Source organism: Bufo bufo, chromosome 1, assembly GCF_905171765.1.
Source record: "Bufo bufo chromosome 1, aBufBuf1.1, whole genome shotgun sequence".
NCBI lineage: Eukaryota > Metazoa > Chordata > Amphibia > Anura > Bufonidae > Bufo > Bufo bufo.
In genome coordinates, this window is record NC_053389.1 from 446,132,118 (window position 1) to 446,156,545 (window position 24,428).

The 24,428-nt window shown below is 43.0% G+C and overlaps 1 protein-coding gene across 1 annotated transcript in view; it reads left to right on the forward strand.

Moving 5' to 3' along the window:
- Positions 1 to 24,428, forward strand: part of CFAP54 (cilia and flagella associated protein 54) — a 405,582-nt gene that overhangs the window by 17,603 nt on the left and 363,551 nt on the right. The window contains exons 4-7 of the mRNA XM_040408225.1: positions 4,872 to 5,043; positions 5,228 to 5,286; positions 7,234 to 7,377; positions 17,325 to 17,438. Of these exons, the coding sequence (XP_040264159.1) occupies positions 4,872 to 5,043; positions 5,228 to 5,286; positions 7,234 to 7,377; positions 17,325 to 17,438 (489 nt within the window). The remainder of the gene's footprint in view (positions 1 to 4,871; positions 5,044 to 5,227; positions 5,287 to 7,233; positions 7,378 to 17,324; positions 17,439 to 24,428) is intronic.

Sequence of the window (24,428 nt, forward strand, 5' to 3'; positions counted from 1 at the left end):
GATAACACTAGTGCTGATAATGTGGTAGTGTTACCTGCAGTCCTATATAAAACCACAGATAACACTAGTACTAATAATGTGGTAGTGTTACCTGCAGTCCTATGTAAAACCACAGATAACACTAGTGTAGATCATGTGGTAGTGTTACCTACGTCCTTAGTGTGCCTCCCTGTGTCTCTCCCACGGACTCCATGCTGGTGGCGCTGCCTCCTCTTCCATCTTCTTCTTTCCCCACACAGAACGTCCTGATGCAGCTGCGTCAAGGCATAGGAACACTGTGGGCATGGTGATGGTGACACACACAGGGACACACTCACAGAGACACACACACTGGGACAGACACACACACACACACAGGGACAGACACACACACACACACACACACACACACACACACACAGGGACAGACACACACACACAGGGACAGACACACACACACACACAGGGACAGACACACACACACACAGGGACAGACACACACACACAGGGACACACGCACGCACACACACACACACACACACGGACAGACACACACACACACACAGTGACAGTCAAATACACACACAGGGACGGTCAAATACACACACGGGGACACACACACACACAGGGACAGATACACAGGGACACACATACACACAGGGACACACACACACGGACAGATATACACACACAGGGACAGACACATACACAGGGACACACATACACACAGGGACTCACACACGAGGACAGTTATACACACACAGGGACAGACACACACACACGGACAGACACACACACACACACATAAGGACTGTCAAATACACACACAGGGATGGTCAAATACATACAGGGACAGATACACACACAAGGACACACACAAGGACACACACACACAGGGACACACTCACAGGGACACACACACTGGGACGGTCAAATACACACAGGGACAGATCCACACACAGGGACAGACACACACGCACACAGGGACAGACACACACACAGGGACAGACACACACAGTGACAGTCAAATACACACACAGGGACGGTCAAATACACACACACACACAGGGACAGACAGGCACACACACACACACAGGGACACACACACAGGGACATATACACACACAGGGACACACACACACACACGGACAGATACACAGGGACACACACAGGGACAGATATATACACACACAGGGACAGACACACACACACAGGGACAGACACACACACACACACACACAGGGACAGATATACACACACACACACACACAGGGACAGATATACACACACAGGGACAGACAAACACACACACACACATAAGGACGGTCAAATATACATACAGGGACAGATACACACACAGGAACACACACACAGGAACAAATACACACCCAAGGACACACACACACAGGGACACACACACACACAGGGACAGATATACACACAGCGACAGACACGCACACAGGGACAGACACACACACACACGGACAGATACACAGGGACACACACACACAGGGACAGATTCACACACACAGGGACAGACAAACACACACACACACACACACACACACACACACACAGGGACAGATATACACACACAGGGACAGACACACACACACAGGGACAGACACACACACACACATAAGGATGGTCAAATACACACACAGGGATGGTCAAATACATACAGGGACAGATACACACACACACACACACACACACAGGAACAGATACACACACAGGGACACACTCACAGACACACACACACTAGGACGGTCAAATACACTCAGGGACAGATCCACACACAGGGACAGACACACACACACACAGACACGGGGCAGACAGACAGACACACACACACAAGGACAGACACACACACACAGGGACAGACAACCACACACAGGGACAGACACACACAGGGACAGACAGACACACACAGTGACAGTCAAATACACACACACAGACGGTCAAATACACACACAAGGACACACACAGGGACAGACAGGCACACACACACACACACACACACACACACACACACAGGGACACACACACACACACAGGACAGATATACACACACAGGGACAGACACGCACACAGTGACAGACACACACACATGGACAGATACACAGGGACACACACACACAGGGACAGATATACACACACAGGGACACACACACACAGGGACAGACACACACACAGGGACAGACACACACACATAAGGACGGTCAAATACACACACAGGGATGGTCAAATACACACAGGGACAGACACACACACACACAGGGACAGACACATACACACACAGTGACAGTCAAATACACACACAGGGACGGTCAAATACACACACACAGGGACAGAAAGACACGCACACAGGGACAGACACACACACACGGACAGATACACAGGGACACACATACACACAGGGACACACACAGGGACAGATATACACACACAGGGACAGACACACACACAGGGACAGACAAACACACACACACACACAGGGACAGAAACACACACACAGGGACTGACACACACACATAAGGGATGGTCAAATACATACAGGGACAGATACACACACAGGAACACACACACACACACACACACAGGGACAGACACACACAGGGACAGTCAAATACACACAGGGACAGATACACACAGGGACACACATACGCACAGGGACACATACACACAGGAACACACACACAGGGACAGACTGACACACGCACACAGAGACACACATACACATAGGGACACACATGCACACACAGGGACACACATGCACACACAGGGACACAAGGACACACAAACAGGGACAGACACACACACACACAGGATTAGACACACACACACAGGGACAGACACACACACACACACACACACACACACACACACACACGCGGACAGATACACATACACACACACACACGGACAGATACACACATACACACATGGACAGATACACAGACACACACACACACACACACAGGGACAGATATACACACACACAGGGACAGATACACATACAGGGACACACATACACACAGGGACACACACACACACACAGGAACAGACACATACATATGGACAGACACTTATGCTATGCTGAGATCGTCAACCAACTTCTATCTAATGTGTGTGGCCACTTTTTGGGGACATTTAAAGGGAATTCCACCTTTAGTTATGCTCCAACCTTTTGTTACCTTCTAATATGACTCCCAATGATTCCCAGTACTTGGACTGGGATTTAAAAAGGAATTATTAACATGTACCATAAAGTGTTAACTGTGGTTTTACATAGGACTGCAGGTAACACGACCACATTATCAGCACTAGTGTTACCTGTGGTTTTACATAGGACTGCAGGTAACACTACTGCATTTTCTATATTCAGATAACCATCACTGTATTATCTGTGTTGTTACATAGGACTGCAGGTCATATCTACTATATTATCTGTACTCAGAGAGTTATCACTTTATCGAGACTTTATCGCCCAAGGGCCCACATGAACCTGGAGCCGGCCCTGGGTCAAAGCAATCAGTAAGCCCCTTAATATATTCTTTAAGGGGTGTAGTTTCCAAAATGGGGTCACTTTTTGAGGGTTTCCACTGTAGGGGTACGTTAGGGTCTCTTCAAATACAAAACGGTGCCTAAAAACCATTCTAGCAAAATCTGCCTCCAAAATCCATATGGCGCTCCTTTCCTTCTGACCACTGCCTTTCCTTCTGACCAAAATATAGGTATAACAGTGCTCAAGTCCTTAGAATATTCAATATCAATAAAGTAAGCTTGCTTTATTGATATTGAATATTCTAAGGACTTGAGCACTGTTATACCTTATATTTATATTTCACATAAATTTGCACGTGCACTTTCCAGTAGTATCAGAAACAAAAGACCGTTTCATGATACTATCTTCTACATTTTTCTCGCATTTATTACTGTTTTTTGCATCACTCTTCTTATTTACCATCTTGTTTTTAGCACCCATGTATGACCATTATTGATCTATTGATTTCTTATTACCTTCAACACTTTTGCACATTGGATTTTGTATTCTACGGATATTCATTAGATATCAGTCACTGCTGTAGCAAATTGATCACAGCCAGTCTGCTGATGTATCTGCAGCCTGAATAGATTTGTTTCAGACTTCAGATACCATCCATCATTTGGCCGGGAAACCAGACTTTGCAGCCTATTATCTACCAGCCATACCAGTGGACTGATATTAGATTGTACAGTATTTTATCAATGAATGTTTTATCAATTATTTTAATGTATTTTCAGAGACCTAGTTCTGTTTAAGGTATACTATATTATTTAGTTGTAATCTGTTTATAGTGACAATATATAATAGTCTGTACCAATCTATGTATCGCCATCAATAAATCAGTGTCACTTTACGAACTCTGTGGTCCAGTTATAAGAGTGCCCATTCTTTTCTATATTACATTGGTGGCATATTGCCCTATTCACGTCTGTGGAACTGCTGGAAATAGCTGAGCAGTGCTTGGATATTTTCGGCAGTCCCATAAAAATGAATAGAGGGCAGCCACGCATGCGTGGTGCAGTCTTCTTCACTTTGGGAGCTCCATTGTAGAGATAGTTGCGGCGTCCACCTCTGACATTTGTGGCATATCCTAGCAATATGCCACCAATGTTGAAGGTTAGACAACCCCTCTAAGTTCCACTTTCAGTGGCAGACATAGACACAAATTGCAGCAGTCCACTTTGAGTATACAACATGGCAAGCAAATAATGGATTCCATAAACTGGAGTTGTCTAATAAAGGGTTAATTCCAATGTAAATACCAGGAATTTCTGCAACAGTAAATAATACATTTTGCTAAATTGTTTCCTAATAATTAACATAATATATTCCTACCTCTTAGTTCCATGCCCTGCAAGGCAGATGTATTTGCATGTACCAGTTGGTGAAGACCAGTGATGCCAATCTCCGGAATCCAGAATCGGTGAAGAAATGCCTAAATATATTGTCCTTTCTTCAGCTCATCATGGAAGTTGTCCTTCCACAAGAACATCTCTGCTGGTTAATATTTAATGGTATGCACAGTTATAAAACTAGATGGACATTTTCACTTATTAACCAGTCTTGAACACTGACGAGAGCGCTGTTGGCGTTTCCATACAGTGTGCTCTTCTAGGATGCAATTTTATGTTTTCCATGTGTTGGCTGTTTGTCTGTTCATGAGTCACCAATAATTTTTTTGGTCTTGCCTCCATTTAGGAAGTCTTCACATATACACCATATGCAGACATTTAATGGCATTAGGGCGTTCATCACAGGTAAGATGTAATCAGTAGATCCATAGTCGTCATACATTATAAAGATTCATATTTCTTATTTGAATCATATTGAGGATTTGTAACTCGTAGTGATGATGGCTGATTCAGGCAATTGGGGTACTAGGGCTAAATCATCGCTTTTCAAACTGTTGTATATAAAAAAGAATTGAAGTTGTCTGTTCTTTATTCACGACCATACAACTGGACTAATCTGCACCAAATGTGGCATGTAGCTAAATCAGGTGCTTAGAAAGCTCTCCAGGTCTTACCGTTCTTGACACAATTATGACACCATCGCATAACCCATATTAGCCCAAAAAAGTTCACAGGTCCTTCATTCATTTCCTAACTGACACACACACAGTCACATGACCCCTGTCGTCCAATAGAAACTCTCATGTCCTTCAATGTTTGCCTCACTGTTTTACACAGTTTTACACCAGGTTTCCATAATAAGTCAGCCATTTTTCTTGACTCTTATAGGGATACTGTGGATATCACTGTTATAGGAGCACTGTAGATGTCACTATTATGGGGGTCACTGTGTACATCTTTTTACCACACACACAAGCAACAAATGAAATGGACAAAACAGACCCTTGTGAAGCCTGTGAGCCCTTCAGAATTTTGAGATCCTAGATGGCATTAAAATGTAGGACCTCCGATGAGGCCAAGTCAGTTATTCCCAAAGTCTCGCGAGACTTTGGTGAATAACTTCGGTATTTAATTTTTTCATTGAAAAACCATTTGAAAATCTGAATCCGAACTCGACTTCGGTTCCGAGGTACCAATCGGAATCGAAGCCAAGTTTGGATCCAAGTTTTAAAATGTTTTTTCAGTTTAAAAATCAACATTAGCTAATATGAGAAGGGCCTTTAGTTGCTCCGAGGTTACCTTGGGTTCCGTTGTGACCTCGTGTACAATTACACGTCTTGGTATTAGCATGATGTTTGTTGGTCAACCACTCCTGGGGGTGGGGGTGGGGTGTAATAATGGTCTTGAATTTCCTCCATCTGTACATACTGGGGATTGGTGTAGTCAGAACTATTTAGAGATGGTTTTGTAACCTTTTCCAGCCTTATGAGCATCAACAACTCCTCTTCTTAGGTATTCAGAAATCTCCTTTGTTTGTACCATGATACACTTCCACAAACATGTGTTGTGAAGATCAGACGCTGATAGATCTTTGTTCTTTAAATAAAGCAGGTCACCCACTCAAACCTAATTGTCATCCCATCGATTGAAAACATTTGACTCTAATTTCACCTTCAAATTATCTGCTAGTCCTAAAGGCTCACATTTGCCACTCACAGACATGCGATACTGGATCATTTTTCTCAATAAATGACCATGTCTGAGATTTGTTTGATTTAGTTATCTCTATTTAACTTTAGGACTTTTGTGAAAATCTGATGAAAAATTCTGAAGGGTTTACAAAATTTCAGGTCTCGCCAAACTCTAGTTAAATTGTAATTTAGTAATTGTGCTGTGATCAGATAGAAAGTACATTTTATTGCCAAACTTTCTCTAGACAGAACTGCTACATATTTGCTGTAGTTATTTTTATAACCCTCTCCTGTGAAGAATAACTCATTTTTATAACCCCATCAGACTCAATATGGAGCAGCAATGAACTGAAGGGTCTCATCAACTGTACTGCATAGCCTATCTGATAGCGACCCCTAGTGGCTACTTTGGGGTATAAGACGGTTATAAAAAACAAATCAGTAGTCTGTTTGCTCTTCTCATTTGTTTCCACATATTTATCACCATTTATGAAATAATAAATCTTAGCATTCAGCATTAATGTCCATGACTATTGCTTTAGTGTCTGTAAACTAATTCCTTATCAGTCTAGCCAGATATAAAACACTTTATTCCCCATAAATGTCAAATCACTGTGTTTTATCAGGTAATAAACATTGGTTAAATGCTTCCTTCTTCCAGGCTCTTGAGTTCCTGCTATGGGCAAGTGTATGCATGGAGTCTTCTGTTCCTCTCTTATCTGTCCGTTACCTAACCTGGAGGGCGACCCTGTATACTGCGGTGTGCCAGTGTTATTTTGACTGCCGCGCTGGTGTTCATGGAGAGGTAAAGTAGAAGATGCCATAAACTTCAGGCTGCATATTTTATTTCTGGATACTATAGAACATTTTTTATATCTGGACATGCCAAGCAGATTGCGATATTCTGTTAATAGAAAGCTCCCACTTCCTTAAAGGTATTGTAACATTGGGCTTACCTTGGTGAGCATTTTCCTAATAGAATTCATATTGCAGCACAGATTGAGCAGCGTCCCTGAAATATGCTGTGCATAAAGTGAAGGGAAGGAGACAGAACCTGGGTTTATATATTCATTGCAGAGCTTTACTGTGCAGCGCAGATTCATTCTAATTTCTGCTGAGGCTCCTTACTGAATTGCAGAGTCTGCAGCTCTGTCTCCAAGCCGTTGTTTTATGCCAGCGTGCAGCACGGATTATGCGGCAAAATCCAAACCGACTTTCATATTGTATAGGATGCTATACAGAATGGGGGTAATTTATCAAACTGGTGTAAAGTAGAACTGGCTTATTTGCTTAGCAACCAATCAGCTCCTTTGGAAATTGAAAGGTGGAATCTGATTGGCTGCTATGGGTAACTAAGCCAGTTCTACATTACACCAGTTTGATAAATCTCCACCAGTATCTTTATATATTAACTGCAAAGAAAAAGGGGGTCAGTCAGCACATCCCAAAGCGCAGGGGCACGTTGCTATGGCTGAGAGCAACACTGTAAAACAAAACATGCAATGCAACAGCTCTCTGCAAACCAAATAATGTACAAAGATGCATAATGATTGCAAGTGCTATACTTATACATTAGAGATGCTTGGCAAATCATTTTGTACAAAATTATTTGAGCCCGTCTGCCGCACATCAAGGCGATCTCTGTAAGACGGGTTCCTAACACTAAATTCTACCTGTTATGTGCCATGACGGCTACCATACAATTCAGGGAGTGTAGGTTCCACATGCATGCAATTAAAATCAGCCTATGGGGCAGACTAGCTGGTCAGTAGTGCACGACTGAGGTGTCAGCCACACCTCCAGTACAAACTGCAAAGAAAAAGGGGGTCAGTCAGCACATCCCAATGCGCAGGGGCACGCTGCTATGGCTGAGAGCAACACTGTAAAACAAAACATTTATATATTAAGTATCATATTATTTTTTTTATACATTTAGAGGGTTAACTCCAGGCTTAAATTCACACTTCAAATTTTTCGATGGCTAGATCTCTACCATACATCACTACTAAGCATTGTTTTAATTCCTTCTGCATAAGGGCTCATGCACACGACCGTGCCGTTTTTTGCGGTCCGTAAAAAACGGATGCCGCTGTGTGCCTTCCGTAAGTTGCGTAACGGAACAGGAGGCCCATTATAGAAATGCCTATTCTTGTCCGCAAAACGGACAAGAATAGGACATGCCTCATAATTTTTGCGGGGCCACGGAACGGAACAACGGATGCGGACAGCACACATTGAAATGAATGGTTCCGTATAAGCACCGTATACGGAATCAAAATACGGTCTGTATATGGAACGCAAAAAACATTTGTGTGCATGAGCCCTAAGAAGAAGAGGCATGAAGATCATGTGCAGATGCTTGCTCCTGAACCTGGAAGTAGGCTCTTTTGTGTTACATTTGGGCAATACAGCTGACATACAAACAAGTATAAAGTACACAGAAGCCCCCCTGATTACTCTGAGACTTGGAACCCACCACGACCCCCTTCCCTATCCTTCCTTCTTCTGATAATTTACCAACCAGATTTAGACATATTCTTCCTCTCCTCCATAATACAACCCAGAATGGCACATAATGCAATTCCTCATAAACATATAAAAGACAGACCAAGTAACATCTCTTTTTACCAAAATGACTTATTGAAATGTTATTTCCTTTTCTTGCAATCTTTCTATTGTTTTGTAGACTTTGGCCAACCCTAAAATTTTTGTTACCAAATTATGATACATAGTACAGTCGTGGCCAAAAGTTTTGAGAATGACACAAATATTAGTTTTCACAAAGTTTGCTGCTAAACTGCTTTTAGATCTTTGTTTCAGCTGTTTCTGTGATGTAGTGAAATATAATTACATGCACTTCATACGTTTCAAAGGCTTTTAACGACAATTACATGACATTTATGCAAAGAGTCAGTATTTGCAGTGTTGGCCATTCTTTTTCAGGACCTCTGCAATTCGACTGGGCATGCTCTCAATCAACTTCTGGGCCAATTCCTGACTGATAGCAACCCATTCTTTCATAATCACTTCTTGGAGTTTGTCAGAATTAGTGGGTTTTTGTTTGTCCTCCCGCCTCTTGAGGATTGACCACAAGTTCTCAATGGGATTAAGATCTGGGGAGTTTGGCCATGAACCCAAAATGTCAACGTTTTGGTCCCCGAGCCACTTAGTTATCACTTTTGCCTTATGGCACGGTGCTCCATCGTGCTGGAAAATGCATTTTTCTTCACCAAACTGTTGTTGGATTGTTGGAAGAAGTTGCTGTTGGAGGGTGTTTTGGTACCATTTTTTATTCATGGCTGTGTTTTTGGGCAAAATTGTGAGTGAGCCCACTCCCTTGGATGAGAAGCAACCCCACACATGAATGGTCTCAGGATGCTTTACTGTTGGCATGACACAGGACTGATGGTAGCACTCACCTTTTCTTCTCCGGACAAGCCTTTTTCCAGATGCCCCAAACAATCGGAAAGAGGCTTCATCGGAGAATGACTTTGCCCCAGTCCTCAGCAGTCCTTTCACCATACTTTCTGCAGAAGATCAATCTGTCCCTGATGGTTTTCTTTGGAGAGAAGTGGCTTCTTTGCTGCCCTTCTTGACACTAGGCCATCTTCCAAAAGTCTTCGCCTCACTGTACGTGCAGATGCGCTCACACCTGCCTGCTGCTATTCCTGAGCAAGCTCTGCACTGGTGGCACTCCGATCCCGCAGCTGAATCCTCTTTAGGAGACGATCCTGGCGCTTGCTGGACTGAAGCCTTCTTAACAAGAATTGAACCTCTTTCCTTGAAGTTCTTGATGATCCTATAAATTGTTGATTGAGGTGCAATCTTAGTAGCCACAATATCCTTGCCTGTGAAGCCATTTTTATGCAACGCAATGATGGCTGCACGCGTTTCTTTGCAGGTCACCATGGTTAACAATGGAAGAACAATGATTTCAAGCATCACCCTCCTTTTAACATGTCAAGTCTGCCATTTTAACCCAATCAGCCTGACATAATGATCTCCAGCCTTGTGCTTGTCAACATTCTCACCTGAGTTAACAAGACGATTACTGAAATGATCTCAGCAGGTCCTTTAATGACAGCAATGAAATGCAGTGGAAAGTTTTTTTTGGCATTAAGTTAATTTTCATGGCAAAGAAGGACTATGCAATTCATCTGATCACTCTTCATAACATTCTGGAGTATATGCAAATTGCTATTATAAAAACTTAAGCAGCAACTTTTCCAATTTCCAATATTTATGTAATTCTCAAAACTTTTGGCCACGACTGTACACAGTGTGGTTCTGGGAGTGCTTTCTCTATTATTTGTTCTAAAATAACACTAACAGGAGGGTTTTTCTTCCTCCCTGGGGACAGGAAAGAACATAGCAGCAAAATATAAAAGCCCCTTTTGGTTTACCTGCTTCAGTTGTTTGTTTCTTTAGGTTGCACAGATGCTCTCCTGCTGGTGCTATCAGAATAATCCAAGCTATATTCTGGTCTCTTCCCCAGTGACGCTGGGCAGTCTGCTTTATTCTGGGCATAACCCCTTCTGGGAAAGCCAACCCTGGACTTGATGTGCCAGCCCCTGTGTTTGACCCCAGTATAGAGGATCGGCCGCCTGTCAGTAAAAAACACCAAGGAACATTTGTCAAATGTTTTTTTGCCATTATTGTGGCCTAAAAAAACTCACCACAAATTATAACAGCTTTATTTTAGGCTGTCTTCTTTTTACAGTCTCCTGTTCAGTGGAGAGTGGAGCTCAACTGACACATGAGAGCTGGACTTCTGCTCTTACGGTTGAGATTGGCAGAAGTGCCGGGCAGCATGGTGGCTCAGTGGTTAGCACTGGTGCCTTGCAGTGCTGGGGTCCTAGGTTCATGGATGGAGTTTGTATGTTCTCCGTGGGTTTGTGTGGGTTTCGTCTGGGTACTCCAGTTTCCTCCCACACTCCAAAGACATACTGATATGGAACTTAGATTGTGAGCCCCATTGGGGACAGTTGGATGATAATGTCTGTAAAGCGCTGCAGTATATGTCAGCGCTATATAAGTACATAAAATAAATAAGTGCCAATCTGGCCTGTTTAACCCCCTAGATACCACAGTAAAAAACAACAGTGGCATCTAAGTGGCTTAGAGGGAGGGGGCCAACGGCACACTGCGATCTCATGATTTGCATGGCATCTGGGGGCCTAATGAAGCTCCCCCAGGTTTGCCTGCAATGCATGCCCTATCAGGATATGCCCTATCAGGCTGATAGTGCCTGTCAGTATGGTATGAACAGTATGATACACTGTACTGCATAAGCAGTACAGTGTATTATAGAAGTGATCAGAAGATCACCTGTCAAAGAGTTAAATAAAGTTTTATAAAAAAAAAAGAAAAATACACCTTTTTCCATTGAAACAATACTTTTCAAAGAAAAAAAATGAAAAAAACCTCTTTCACATATTTCGTATTGCTGCATCAATAATGACCAACATTTTACGGGTGTTGGGAAGCGGCAATGCAAAAATATTTTCTGTTCTTAGAAAAGGATTTTTATTGGGCAAAAGTAATAAAACTTAAAAAAAACTATACATATTTGGAATCATAGTAATCATACTGACCCAGAGAATAAATTTATTATGTTTTTTATGCTTTTATGTTTTTTATGCTGCAAAGTGAATGTTGCAAAATTTATAATGTAAAAAGTCAATGGCGGTATTAATATTTTCCCATTTCCCCAGCAAGAGTTAATAAAAGTTAACCAGTAAGGCATGTGTACACCAAAATGGTGCTATAAAAAATAATATAGACCCTCAAATGGCTACATCGATGGAAAAATAAAGTTATAGCTCTTAGAATACGACGATGAAAAAATGAATGCAGGGGTTAATGTATCTGACTCACTATTTCTCAAAATTGTAGAAAATGCCAACTCCTCAAATAATGCCCAAAAAATGCATATCACATGAAAGCGTGTGGTTTTGAGATGTTTTTTTCCACACAAAAAAAAAACAATAATACTAAATGTAGATGTGAAAGAAGACTTTGTGATGAAAATCACGGGGGCCATTTATTATTATTATTTATTTTAAAGCACCATTAATTCCATGGCCCTGTACATCCAGCTGGGTTTACACAGAAATAAAAAACACAGTAAACAAGAAACTATTAACAGACTGGTATAGAGGGGTAGAGAACCCTGCCCAGAAGAGCTTACAATCTATAAGGGTGGGAGGGGTGAACACAGTAGGTGAGGGTATAGGCTGCTCTTGTGACTGTGTGGTGGCAGAATGCTCATTGCAGATGGTAGGCTTTCCTGAAAAGGTGGGTTTTCAGGTTACTCTTGAAGCTTTGGATGTTGGGAGGAGAGCTGTCACGAGGGTGTCAAGAGCAAGTCTGACTCTGTTATATCCGGCGTCAGGAAGTCGCAGCGGGTGGCTGCGCGCTCTATGTCTAAAGATAGTGCTGCTTCTTAATGGTAGCTTTCTGTGTTTGCCTTGCAATCCTTTTTGTCTCACTCAGGGATCCGTAGCTTCTCCTCCTCAGCTGTTTCTTGTCCAGCAATCCCAAACCTCCTTATATTCCCCTCTCCCACTTCTCTGGTTGCCAGATATAGAGCTTCCTGCCTGGACTTCTATACTGACCCACTGGAGCTGTGTAGTTGTGTTCCCTGGTTGTTGTTCCAGAGCGTTACCCTCCGGATCCCTGTTGGTCTTTTGTTGTCCGCTGTTGTCGCCCACCTGGGATTATATGTTTTGTCTGTTTTGTCTGTCCTCTCCTTGGTGTTTCCCTTTAGTGTTAGTGGTGCGGACTAGTGTTCCCACCGCCCTATTCACTACTTAGGGCTCATCTTAAGGAAAGCCAGGGTTTAGGCACGTGATCGGCGTACGGGTGAAAAACCCGTCTAGGGACGTCAGGGCAGTCAGGTGCCAGCCTCATGGTGAGTTAGGGGTCACCATCTTTCCCTCTCCCTTGGACAGGGCCTTCCCTTTTCCCTCCCTTTGCGTCACTTATGTGATCGCCATGCTGGTCGTGATAAGAGCCTAATGTGTTGGGGTAGTGAGTTCCAGAGTAGGGGAGAAGCACGTGAGAAATCTTGTAGTCGATTGTGTGAGGAACAGATGAGAGGAGAACTGAGGAGGAGGTCCTGTGAGTATCTGGGATTACGTGTGAGGCTGTATCGAGAAAGCAGGTCAGAGATCTAAGGAGGGGACAGGTTGTGGACGGCCTTATATGTAGTTGTAAGTATTTTAAACTGAATTCGCTGGGCAATGGGGAACCAGTGAAGAGACTGGCAGAGAGGGAGGCAGAGGAGAAATGAGGGGAGAGGTGGATTAACCTGGTAGCAGAGTTGAGAGTAGATTGGAGAGGAGTGAGAGTGCTGGATGGGAGGCCACACAGGAGGATGTTGCAGTAGTCCCGGCGAGAGATGACCAGAGCATGCACTAGTATTTTAGTTGACTCAGGGGTGAGGAAGGCGCGAATACGAGAGATGTTCTTAAGTTGGAAACGGCAGGTGGAGGTGAGGGTTTGGATGTGTGACTTAAAGGACAGGGCAGAATCCACTGTTACCCCCAGGCAGCGGGCCTGCGAGACTGGAGAAAGTATTGTGCTATTAACTGTGATGGACAGGTCAGGTAGGGGGGCTGAGTGACATGGGGGGGAAAGACAATTAATTCAGTTTTCTCCATGTTGAGTTTTAGGAAGCAGGAAGAGAAGAATGAAGATATTGCTGACAGACACGCTGGGATTCTGAATAGGAGGGAAGCAACATCTGGGCCGGAGAGGTAGATTTGAGTGTCGTCAGCATAGAGGTGGTATTGGAAGCCATGGGACTCTATGAGCTGTCTCAGGCCTAATGTATAAGTGGAGAAAAGCAGGGGACCCGGGACAGGGCCTTCAGGGACACTAACAGAAAGGGGGCGGGATAAGTTGAAGGATCGCCTTAGATATTTCTACTAATTTACTGATGTCACTACTTGCTTTATAAAAAAAAAATATATTGTAATTAGGTTTTCTAAAAAATTGTGTACCTTTTGGCTTCTGCAGCTTCTGTGTTTCACAAATCTGTATGATTTGAATGAACTTCTAAGCTCAATTATGATCAAATCAAAGTTTATCAATCAAGCATACTGTAGGTGATTGTTATATCTGTTTCCAGAAAAGTCATGTTACTGCCAGTATAGCCACCTATGCAACTCCCTCTCCCAGGCTGACTTTCCATTTGGAAAGCTAGTTGACAAATCCTGTAGGAATAGCTCCTAAATAGTCACTAACCTTTCAATACATTTTGCATAAATCAATAGTACGTACTAGGGATCGACCGATTATCGGTTTGGCCGATATTATCGGCCGATATTGAGGATTTTGAACGTTATCGGCATCTATTTTGCCGATATTCCGATAACGTATTGGGAACACAGAACGCGCTGCTCTCAGCGTGTTCTGTGTTCCCTCCGCAGCACAGGGGAGAAGGAAGCAGTGTCTCCTCCCCCTGTGCTGCTGCTGCCGCTGCCGCCAATGAGAGGAGAGAACATAAGAGGAGGGGAGGGGCTGTGGCCAGTGCTCCACCAATGAAGATAAGTCTTTCATTTATTCATATACAGGAGGCGGGAGCTGGCTGCAGAATCACATAGCCGGCTCCCGACCTCTATGAACTGTAGCTGTGATCTGCGGTAGTTAACTCCTCAGGTGCCGCGGATCGCAGGTACCGCTCATAGAGGTCGGGAGCCGGCTATGTGATTCTGCAGCCAGCTCCCGCCTCCTGTATGTGATTGAGAGACTTATCTTCATTGGTGGCGCAGTGCGCCCCCCCCCCCCCCCAAGCCCCCCAGTATTAGTCATTGGTGGCACAGTGCGCCCCCCACCCCCATCCCAATAGTAAAAACATTGGTGGCGCAGTGCGCCCCCCCCCCACCCAGTATTACTCATTGGTGGTAGTGGCCACAGGGTCCCCTCTCCCCTGCTCCTTCGATCGGAGCCCCAGCAGTGTAAGCCTGGGGCTCCGATCGGTTACCATGGCAGCCAGGACGCTATTGAAGCCCTGGCTGCCATGATAAGCTCCATGCTGCTGTGTGCACTATGCACAGAGCAGCAGGGACAGTGTGAGCTCCTATTCACCCTGATAGAGATCTATCAGGGGGAATAGGACAAGGGTTCTAGTCCCTAAGGGGGCTAAAAGTTAGTAAAAAAAAAAAAAAATTAAGTATAAATCAAAAAGATTTAAAAAAAAATAAATAAATGCACATTAACAATAAACATTAAATTTCAGCAGATTTGTGTAGGAATTTTTTTTTTCTCAAAAATGAAAATTCCCAGAATATCGGTATAAATTATCGGCTATCGGCCTGAAAGTTCACAAATTATCGGTATCGGCCCTAAAAAATCAATATCGGTCGATCCCTAGTACGTACATGTGAAACTTTGACATATATCTTATCAGAGACAAAATGCCCCTTTCTCTGTTCTTCCTCCTAAACTAAAGGTGGCCATACACATTCAATAGCTGTTGGCCAAACGATAATTTGTCCTACAGCTATCTTTCTCAACTCCCTCACTACTCCCTCATACACATGCACATTTGGCTCAGCTGAATGAGTATGTGTATTTAAAGGGGTTGTCCAAGTGAAAAAAATAAAGCACTGTAAATCTGATGGTCAACAATATATTCATAAGCTAAGCAAGTTTTAGGCAAAAAAAATATATTTTCTCAGTTCCCTAGTTCAGTTCTGGCCCTTTGTTGACATGCAGTTGCAGAGCTGTAGGGGCGTGTAACAACAATCTCTGAGGTTTCCTCATAAATATTTGTGGGTGTCAACAAAGACTGCATTTCCTTTCCCCCTACTCTGCAAAGGGAGTGAATAAAATTGCTGCCCTGTCTGCAGTCTGATCGTTGGGTTACTCATGTTGTATGTGTGGGTCTACCAGTCCCAGCTGCACAGTACAATAACAATGCTGATACACACAGGGCCACTGTAGATGAAGTAAGTGAATTGAAAACCCCTTACCTTTTTAGTTAGAAACATACAAAAAAATAACTTGGACAACCTGGAGAGAGCTGCTGCCAGTCACTTCTGGTGGCTGCTTGTCTCCCGGGAGAGCAAAATTTTTTATTTCGTCTGATCGTTCTCTCGCCGAACATCATCTATCGGGGGAAGGGTTGGAGAGAGTCGGGAGCTCCAAATACACATTAAACGTTCTAGTTGGGTTCGGCCGACAATACATTCGTATGTATGCAGGCCATAATTCTCTGCTACGTCTGGACTGTCACATCGGTGAAGGATCAGATTACATGCTGCCAATAGAAGTCTACAGAGGGGGAAGATGGAGGAATGAGCTGCTAGAGGGAGAAATTTATCCTCATAAGGTTTATTACAAGTTTCCCTGTATTGATGATTTATAAAACCTTGATGAAAGGATAGTGACCATTTAATGTCACATTATATGTCACCCAGCTGCCCACTAATAAATATAGGAAGCAAATTAATTTTTAACATCTTCACAAAAGAGGAAAGGGTTTTTGTTTCCTTTTTTATTTGCATAACTTATTTTTCTTTATTTATGAAATACAAATAATTACATTTTTCATAAACTACAGAAATTAATATTAATTTTCTACTTATGCAAATATTTCCTGAGAAACAAACCTGGCCTCTGACCTTCCTTATTCACATAGGATTATGCTGCAATTAATATTTTTGTTTATTGATCTATTGTTTCATTGTATGAAAGACAAGGTTATTGAGACATCTCATATTTGATATGTGTGTGTTTTTATAGGTATTTGCTCGTCGTGCTCTCAGTAAGATCAACGAGCTTAGTCAGCTTGAACATATAAGCGATTCCTCATACAACGAAGAGACAAAAAAAGCTTTTAAAGAGTCCACTCTTAAGGTAAACAGACATTTTTTCCCGCTGTAAGAAGTGAAGTGATTGTAGGCACTAGGCTTGAGTTACAAGCTCAGTAAGATATTCCTAGACACACCAGCCAAGGAACAAGACATGTAATACTGCCTGTGTGGTAACTTATACATATAACAGGAATCTTGCTTCTCCTTAGTGCTACTGAAGCATGAAGGAATGTATTACATTTTATATTACAGCTGTCCTGCGTCTAATAAATATACCTAAACTGGAAACAGTATGTGTAGAAATGGAGACATGTAAAACAGTCTACAATATATCCTTTATACTGTATAGTAATATATGTTATTGTTAAGGTGCCCATACACCTTCAGTAGCTATCACCTGACAGCAATCTCTCCCGACTCCCTCAGACACATATACACTTTTGGGGGGGCGTTATTAAGGCCAGTGTTTTAGTTGCCGGTCTTAATAACCCCTGTGCTGGTGTAGATCCGCCAAAGTTATGAAGAGGCGCTGAAAATGATAAATGAGATGGGCCTGCCGGCCGCTCCCCTTCATCACCCATGCCACACCCCTGGCGTGAGCGGGGAAAAGTCGCAGATTGCGGTGCAAATAAACTTTGCGCCACCACAGAAAACTGACATATATCTGATAGTAAATGACCCCCTTTATCTTTTCATCTTAAAAAAGAGATCAACCCTGTTAATAAGGAAATCTATAAGATGTTCCTTTATAATGTGTGGGGATTCGCTCTGGTAGTTAGGACTAGTGGATGCAGTATAGAGGCAAAGTACACAGTTCTTGAATCAAACAGCAGTGTTTATTCACACATTGGTGTATAACAAAATGCAGATAAGGTGTATCACAAAACGCAGGTGGCTTAGTGTTTGTTCACACACAAGGAAAGTCCATTAACAATAAAAGTCACCTTTTCTCCTGGGTGTTAATTCACACCCCGTTAGCAGTTCGGCCTCATCAAGTCCATAGGCGGCCTGTTCGCCTTTAGAGGGGCCTGAATCCTCCAGCCCGGCTCAAACCTCAAATCCCAGCACAGCCCTCAGTTCACAGCACACAGACTCCTGAGCTCCATTGTCAGACGGAGGTAATCCTCCTCACCTGGCAGTGCTGGCTGGTTTTTATGCCTGGCAAAACCCAACCTGGAACATGGGGAGTAGTCACCCATCCAGCACTTTGACTACTCCCAGTAAGAGCCGTCCCGGATCAGCTATGACAGCCATGCTAAATCTCAAGGTGTCAATTAGCAATAGCTGCTGCTGAAACATAAAATACCGTCTCTTACTTCACCAAGGCCAGGAACCTCTGTGACACATACCTTCCATCCACGATGATTCCAGGTGCCTTCTTACAAATGTTACAATGGGAACTTGGGGCACCATTCAAGAACATGTACTATATAATACACTGCTCAAAAAAATAAAGGGAACACTTAAACAACACAATATAACTCCAAGTCAATCACACTTCTGTGAAATCAAACTGTCCACTTAGGAAGCAACACTGAGTGACAATCAATTTCACATGCTGTTGTGCAAATGGGATAGACAACAGGTGGAAATTATAGGCAATTAGCAAGACACCCCCAATAAAGGAGTGGTACTGCAGGTGGTGATCACAGACCACTTCTCAGTTCCTATGCTTCCTGGCTGATGTTTTGGTCACTTTTGAATGCTGGCGGTGCTTTCACTCTAGTGGTAGCATGAGACGGAGTCTACAACCCACACAAGTGGCTCAGGTAGTGCAGCTTATCCAGGATGGCACATCAATGCGAGCTGTGGCAAGAAGGTTTGCTGTGTCTGTCAGCGTAGTGTCCAGAGCATGGAGGCGCTACCAGGAGACAGGCCAGTACATCAGGAGACGTGGAGGAGGCCGTAGGAGGGCAACAACCCAGCAGCAGGACCGCTACCTCCGCCTTTGTGCAAGGAGAAACAGGAGGAGCACTGCCAGAGCCCTGCAAAATGACCTCCAGCAGGCCACAAATGTGCATGTGTCTGCTCAAACGGTCAGAAACAGACTCCATGAGGGTGATATGAGGGCCCGACATCCACAGGTGGGGGTTGTGCTTACAGCCCAACACCGTGCAGGACGTTTGGCATTTGCCAGAGAACACCAAGATTGGCAAATTCGCCACTGGCGCCCTGTGCTCTTCACAGATGAAAGCAGGTTCACACTGAGCACATGTGACAGACGTGACAGAGTCTGGAGACGCCGTGGAGAACGTTCTGCTGCCTGCAACATCCTCCAGCATGACCGGTTTGTCATTGGGTACCGAGATGAGATCCTCAGACCCCTTGTGAGACCATATGCTGGTGCGGTTGGCCCTGGGTTCCTCCTAATGCAAGACAATGCTAGACCTCATGTGGCTGGAGTGTGTCAGCAGTACCTGCAAGACGAAGGCATTGATGCTATGGACTGGCCCGCCCGTTCCCCAGACCTGAATCCAATTGAGCACATCTGGGACATCATGTCTCGCTCTATCCACCAACGTCACGTTGCACCACAGACTGTCCAGGAGTTGGCAGATGCTTTAGTCCAGGTCTGGGAGGAGATCCCTCAGGAGACCGTCCGCCACCTCATCAGGAGCATGCACAGGTGTTGTAGGGAGGTCATACAGGCACGTGGAGGCCACACACACTACTGAGCCTCATTATGACTTGTTTTAAGGACATTACATCAAAGTTGAATCAGCCTGTAGTGTGTTTTTCCACTTTAATTTTGAGTGTGACTCCAAATCCAGACCTCCATGGGTTGAAAAATTTGATTTCCATTTTTTTATTTTTGTGTGATTTTGTTGTCAGCACATTCAACTATGTAAATAACAAAGTATTTCAGAAGAATATTTCATTAACTCAGAACTAGGATGTGTTATTTTTGTGTTCCCTTTATTTTTTTGAGCAGTGTATATAGAGTGGTTGTGCACACCTCATTTGGAGGAATTCATCTATCGTTTATGTAAAACAAATTGCTGGTATATAGTGACAGTTTTATCTACTAAAGACAGAAGTGTAACAGTATAGGGAATTTCAGAGATATTCAACTGCGTAGCCCTAGGTCAGGTGGACCAGATATGTTAGGGTCTCCGTAATGAATATCCCGGATAGTCCTCAAGTGGCTATATAGCTCTCTGACAATTCAAGCAAAGTAGAAATCATATGTCAACATTCATCAGATAGATACAGACGTTAGCCAGATTCATCAAAATAGTATTGACGCTGATATCAATAGAGATCAATATTTCATCCACCATGGGACTGAAGAAGACGATAGTAAAAAGGACAATAATAAAATATATCCACAATAAGACCACAATACAAATACTTATATTAAAGTGAATGCATAAAAATAAATCCACCTATTAAAAAATAAGTCCACCTATTAAAAAATATTGTGATTATGTTGGAGAGGAGCCTTATATTTAGGTGTAAGATAATTCCACCTATGTAGACAATATTTCCACCTAAAAAAAGAAAATATTTCCACCTATAAAAGAAAAATAGAAAGAGTTCCACCTGTACAAAGAAAAAGGAGGATTCCACCTCAAGGGAAGTTGCTCCAATAGCTATATAGTCCAGAGTGCAGCTGCAAGGGTTAAAAATGTATCAAATAATTCATCCACTGTAGGAAGACCTATTGCCTGTTGTAACAAATGGATATATATATGTTTCCAATTGTTTGACACTGTATCACTTCAATATTAAGAGTGAGGTAGAATATACTGAAGATTCGTTACCAATTGCTGCAGCTTTCAAAAGTTCCCGCAGTACACATGAAAAGTAGGGCTTGGTGGTAATACCCTTACTCACGATTCGTTGTCCCGGTTGGGAAACAGCCTGGCGGTGGTGAACGGAAGATCAGGTGATGTGTTCCGTGCCTGCCGCAGATATTAATCACAGTGTTTGGAGCGATGTGCTAATAATCTTCATGCTTGTGGCCGCGGCGTCCCACGTGCCTACAACGTTAGCAATGCTATGGTCTTCCGGCGTCTCCTTCTGGTCTGGAGGGATGAAAAAGTTGCAGGGTCCAAGTGCTAATCTAATCAGTGCCTAGCCACTGAGGAAGGAGACTGAAATCTCTGAAACACGTATGGTGAGGACCCCCAACCACACGCTATCTGTCAATATTGAGAATTTGTTAGAGCGCTCTAACCTTTTTCATTTATGCGGGACTTGACACCAACCGCAATCAGTTCTGATTAGATTAGCACATGGACCCTGCAACTTTTTCATCCCTCCAGACCAGAAGGAGACGCCGGAAGACCATAGCATTGCTAACATTGTAGGCACGTGGGACGCCGCGGCCACAAGCATGAACATTATTAGCACATCGCTCCAAACACTGTGATTAATATCTGCGGCAGACACGGAACACATCACCTGATCTTCCGTTCACCACCGCCAGGCTGTTTCCCAACCGGGACAATGAATCGTGAGTAAGGGTATTACCACCAAGCCCTACTTTTCATGTGTACTGCGGGAACTTTTGAAAGCTGCAGCAATTGGTAACAAATCTTCAGTATATTCTACCTCACTCTTAATATTGAAGTGATACATTGTCAAACAATTGGAAACATATATATATCCATTTGTTACAACAGGCAATAGGTCTTCCTACAGTGGATGAATTATTTGATACATTTTTAACCCTTGCAGCTGCACTCTGGACTATATAGCTATTGGAGCAACTTCCCTTGAGGTGGAATCCTCCTTTTTCTTTGTACAGGTGGAACTCTTTCTATTTTTCTTTTATAGGTGGAAATATTTTCTTTTTTTAGGTGGAAATATTGTCTACATAGGTGGAATTATCTTACACCTAAATATAAGGCTCCTCTCCAACATAATCACAATATTTTTTAATAGGTGGATTTATTTTTATGCATTCACTTTAATATAAGTATTTGTATTGTGGTCTTACTGTGGATATATTTTATTATTGTCCTTTTTACTATCGTCTTCTTCAGTCCCATGGTGGATGAAATATTGATCTCTATTGATATCAGCGTCAATACTATTTTAATGAATCTGGCTAACGTCTGTATCTATCTGATGAATGTTGACATATGATTTCTACTTTGCTTGAATTGTCAGAGAGCTATATAGCCACTTGAGGACTGTCCGGGATATTTATTACAGAGACCCTAACATATCTGGTCCACCTGACCTAGGGCTACGCAGTTGAATATCTCTGAAATTCCCTATACTGTTACACTTCTGTCTTTAGTAGATAAGACTGTCACTATATACCAGCAATTTGTTTTACATAAACGATAGATGAATTCCTCCAAATTAGGTGTGCACAACCACTCTATATATTATATTGATCTTGCTTCTGTAGACTGGGTGTGTCTATATTGGTTGGGGCACCCATTCCATTTGCAATAATCAGGTGAGCCATCACAAACAACCATTTGTAACATGTACTATATGTTTGCTACATGTTGCCACAGTGGTAACCCCTTCCTGTGTTAACAGTCTGGGCTGTTCAGCAAGTGCAATTACACTCAATGGGGTAGATATATTAAAAACTGGCTTAGTTGCCCATAGCAATCAATCAGATTCCACCTTTCATTTTCCAACTGAGCTCTGAAAAATTAAAAGTGGAATCTGATTGGTTATGAGCTACCAAGCCAGTTTTCCTTTACACCGCTTTTGATAAATCTCTCCCAATGTATTTGTTTTAATGAGCATCTTATGGAATCTTTTATAGACAGACTTCATTTATAGAGATTTTTTCATAGTAAACAATGATGGCATCTTGATTAGTTATGTCTGTTCAGTGTCTTAATGGTGGGGTACAGACCACTCGCCTCTTCCCCTGCTCCCAAAACCTAAAACTAAAGCTTATATTACACTGCTAACGAGCATTAGTAATACTGCCACCGATGACCCGATGAAGGAGCAAACGCTTATTCATCGGGCAATCAGAATCTTTCAGCATTCTTAAAAATCATTGTTTGTCGGTGGCAGATCGTGCTGTCTAATCAGCAATGATTCTGTATGGGGATGAGCAGTGGCACTAGCGATTGCTCTTACCCATACTGTGGAGGAGATCGCTCCATGTAATAGCACTGGTCTCCTCCACTGACAAACAGGCAATTGCTGGGAAGGAACGCCTGGCTGATCTAGTGTAATTCTAGCCTAAGGGACGACTGAACTCGATATTACACAGAGGACCCTTTCTTAATAGCTCCACTATCAGCCAAGCCCTGTGATGCTGTCAAATCGCCACCCATTCAATTCCATCTGAGAAAGCACCATATTACTTGGCGGATGACCATGTGTACGTGATCAGGTGCAGTCCTAGTTAAAACTAGTAGATTCTCAGGAAATGCTTTCCCAGTTTTTTTGTGTATATAAGCAAAAAATACAGATAACGTCCCTGTGACATCCGTATTGCATCAGTTTTTTGGGCGGATCCATTGTAACAATGCCTATCCTTTTCCGCACAATGGACAAGAATAGATCATGTTCTATCTTTTTTGTGGAACGGCCGTGTGGACATACGGAAACAAATGCACACTAACTCATTTCCGTTTTTTTTTGCAGACCCATGGAAGTAAATGGTCTGTAAAAAAACGGAACGGACACGGGAAAAAAATACGTTCTTAATTACTGTATTAGGAGCAGTGATTCTTCTCTGGTTATACCATTGCTGCAGCAAAATTGGCAGAATTTATAATGAGACTCGTAAAAATGATATGGCATCTATTTGGGATAGATAAAGAGAGCATTTCCACACTTTTTACATGTCACTTGTTTTAGGTTATTTTAAGCCCGCCATATGCATGATACAGTATAACTGTCGGTCGGATGCTTGTTTGGCCAAGAGGTATCTCTCCCAGTGCCCCCATACACATGCACACTTAAGTAGGCTGATCATGCATGCATGTATGTGTGTGTATCATAAAAAAGCCAGGAGGAGCCAATTAAAGACAAAGTGGCATGGCTCTTTTCTGGAGCTGATGCCACTTCGCTGTAGTGATTTGAGGGAGTCACTGCAGTC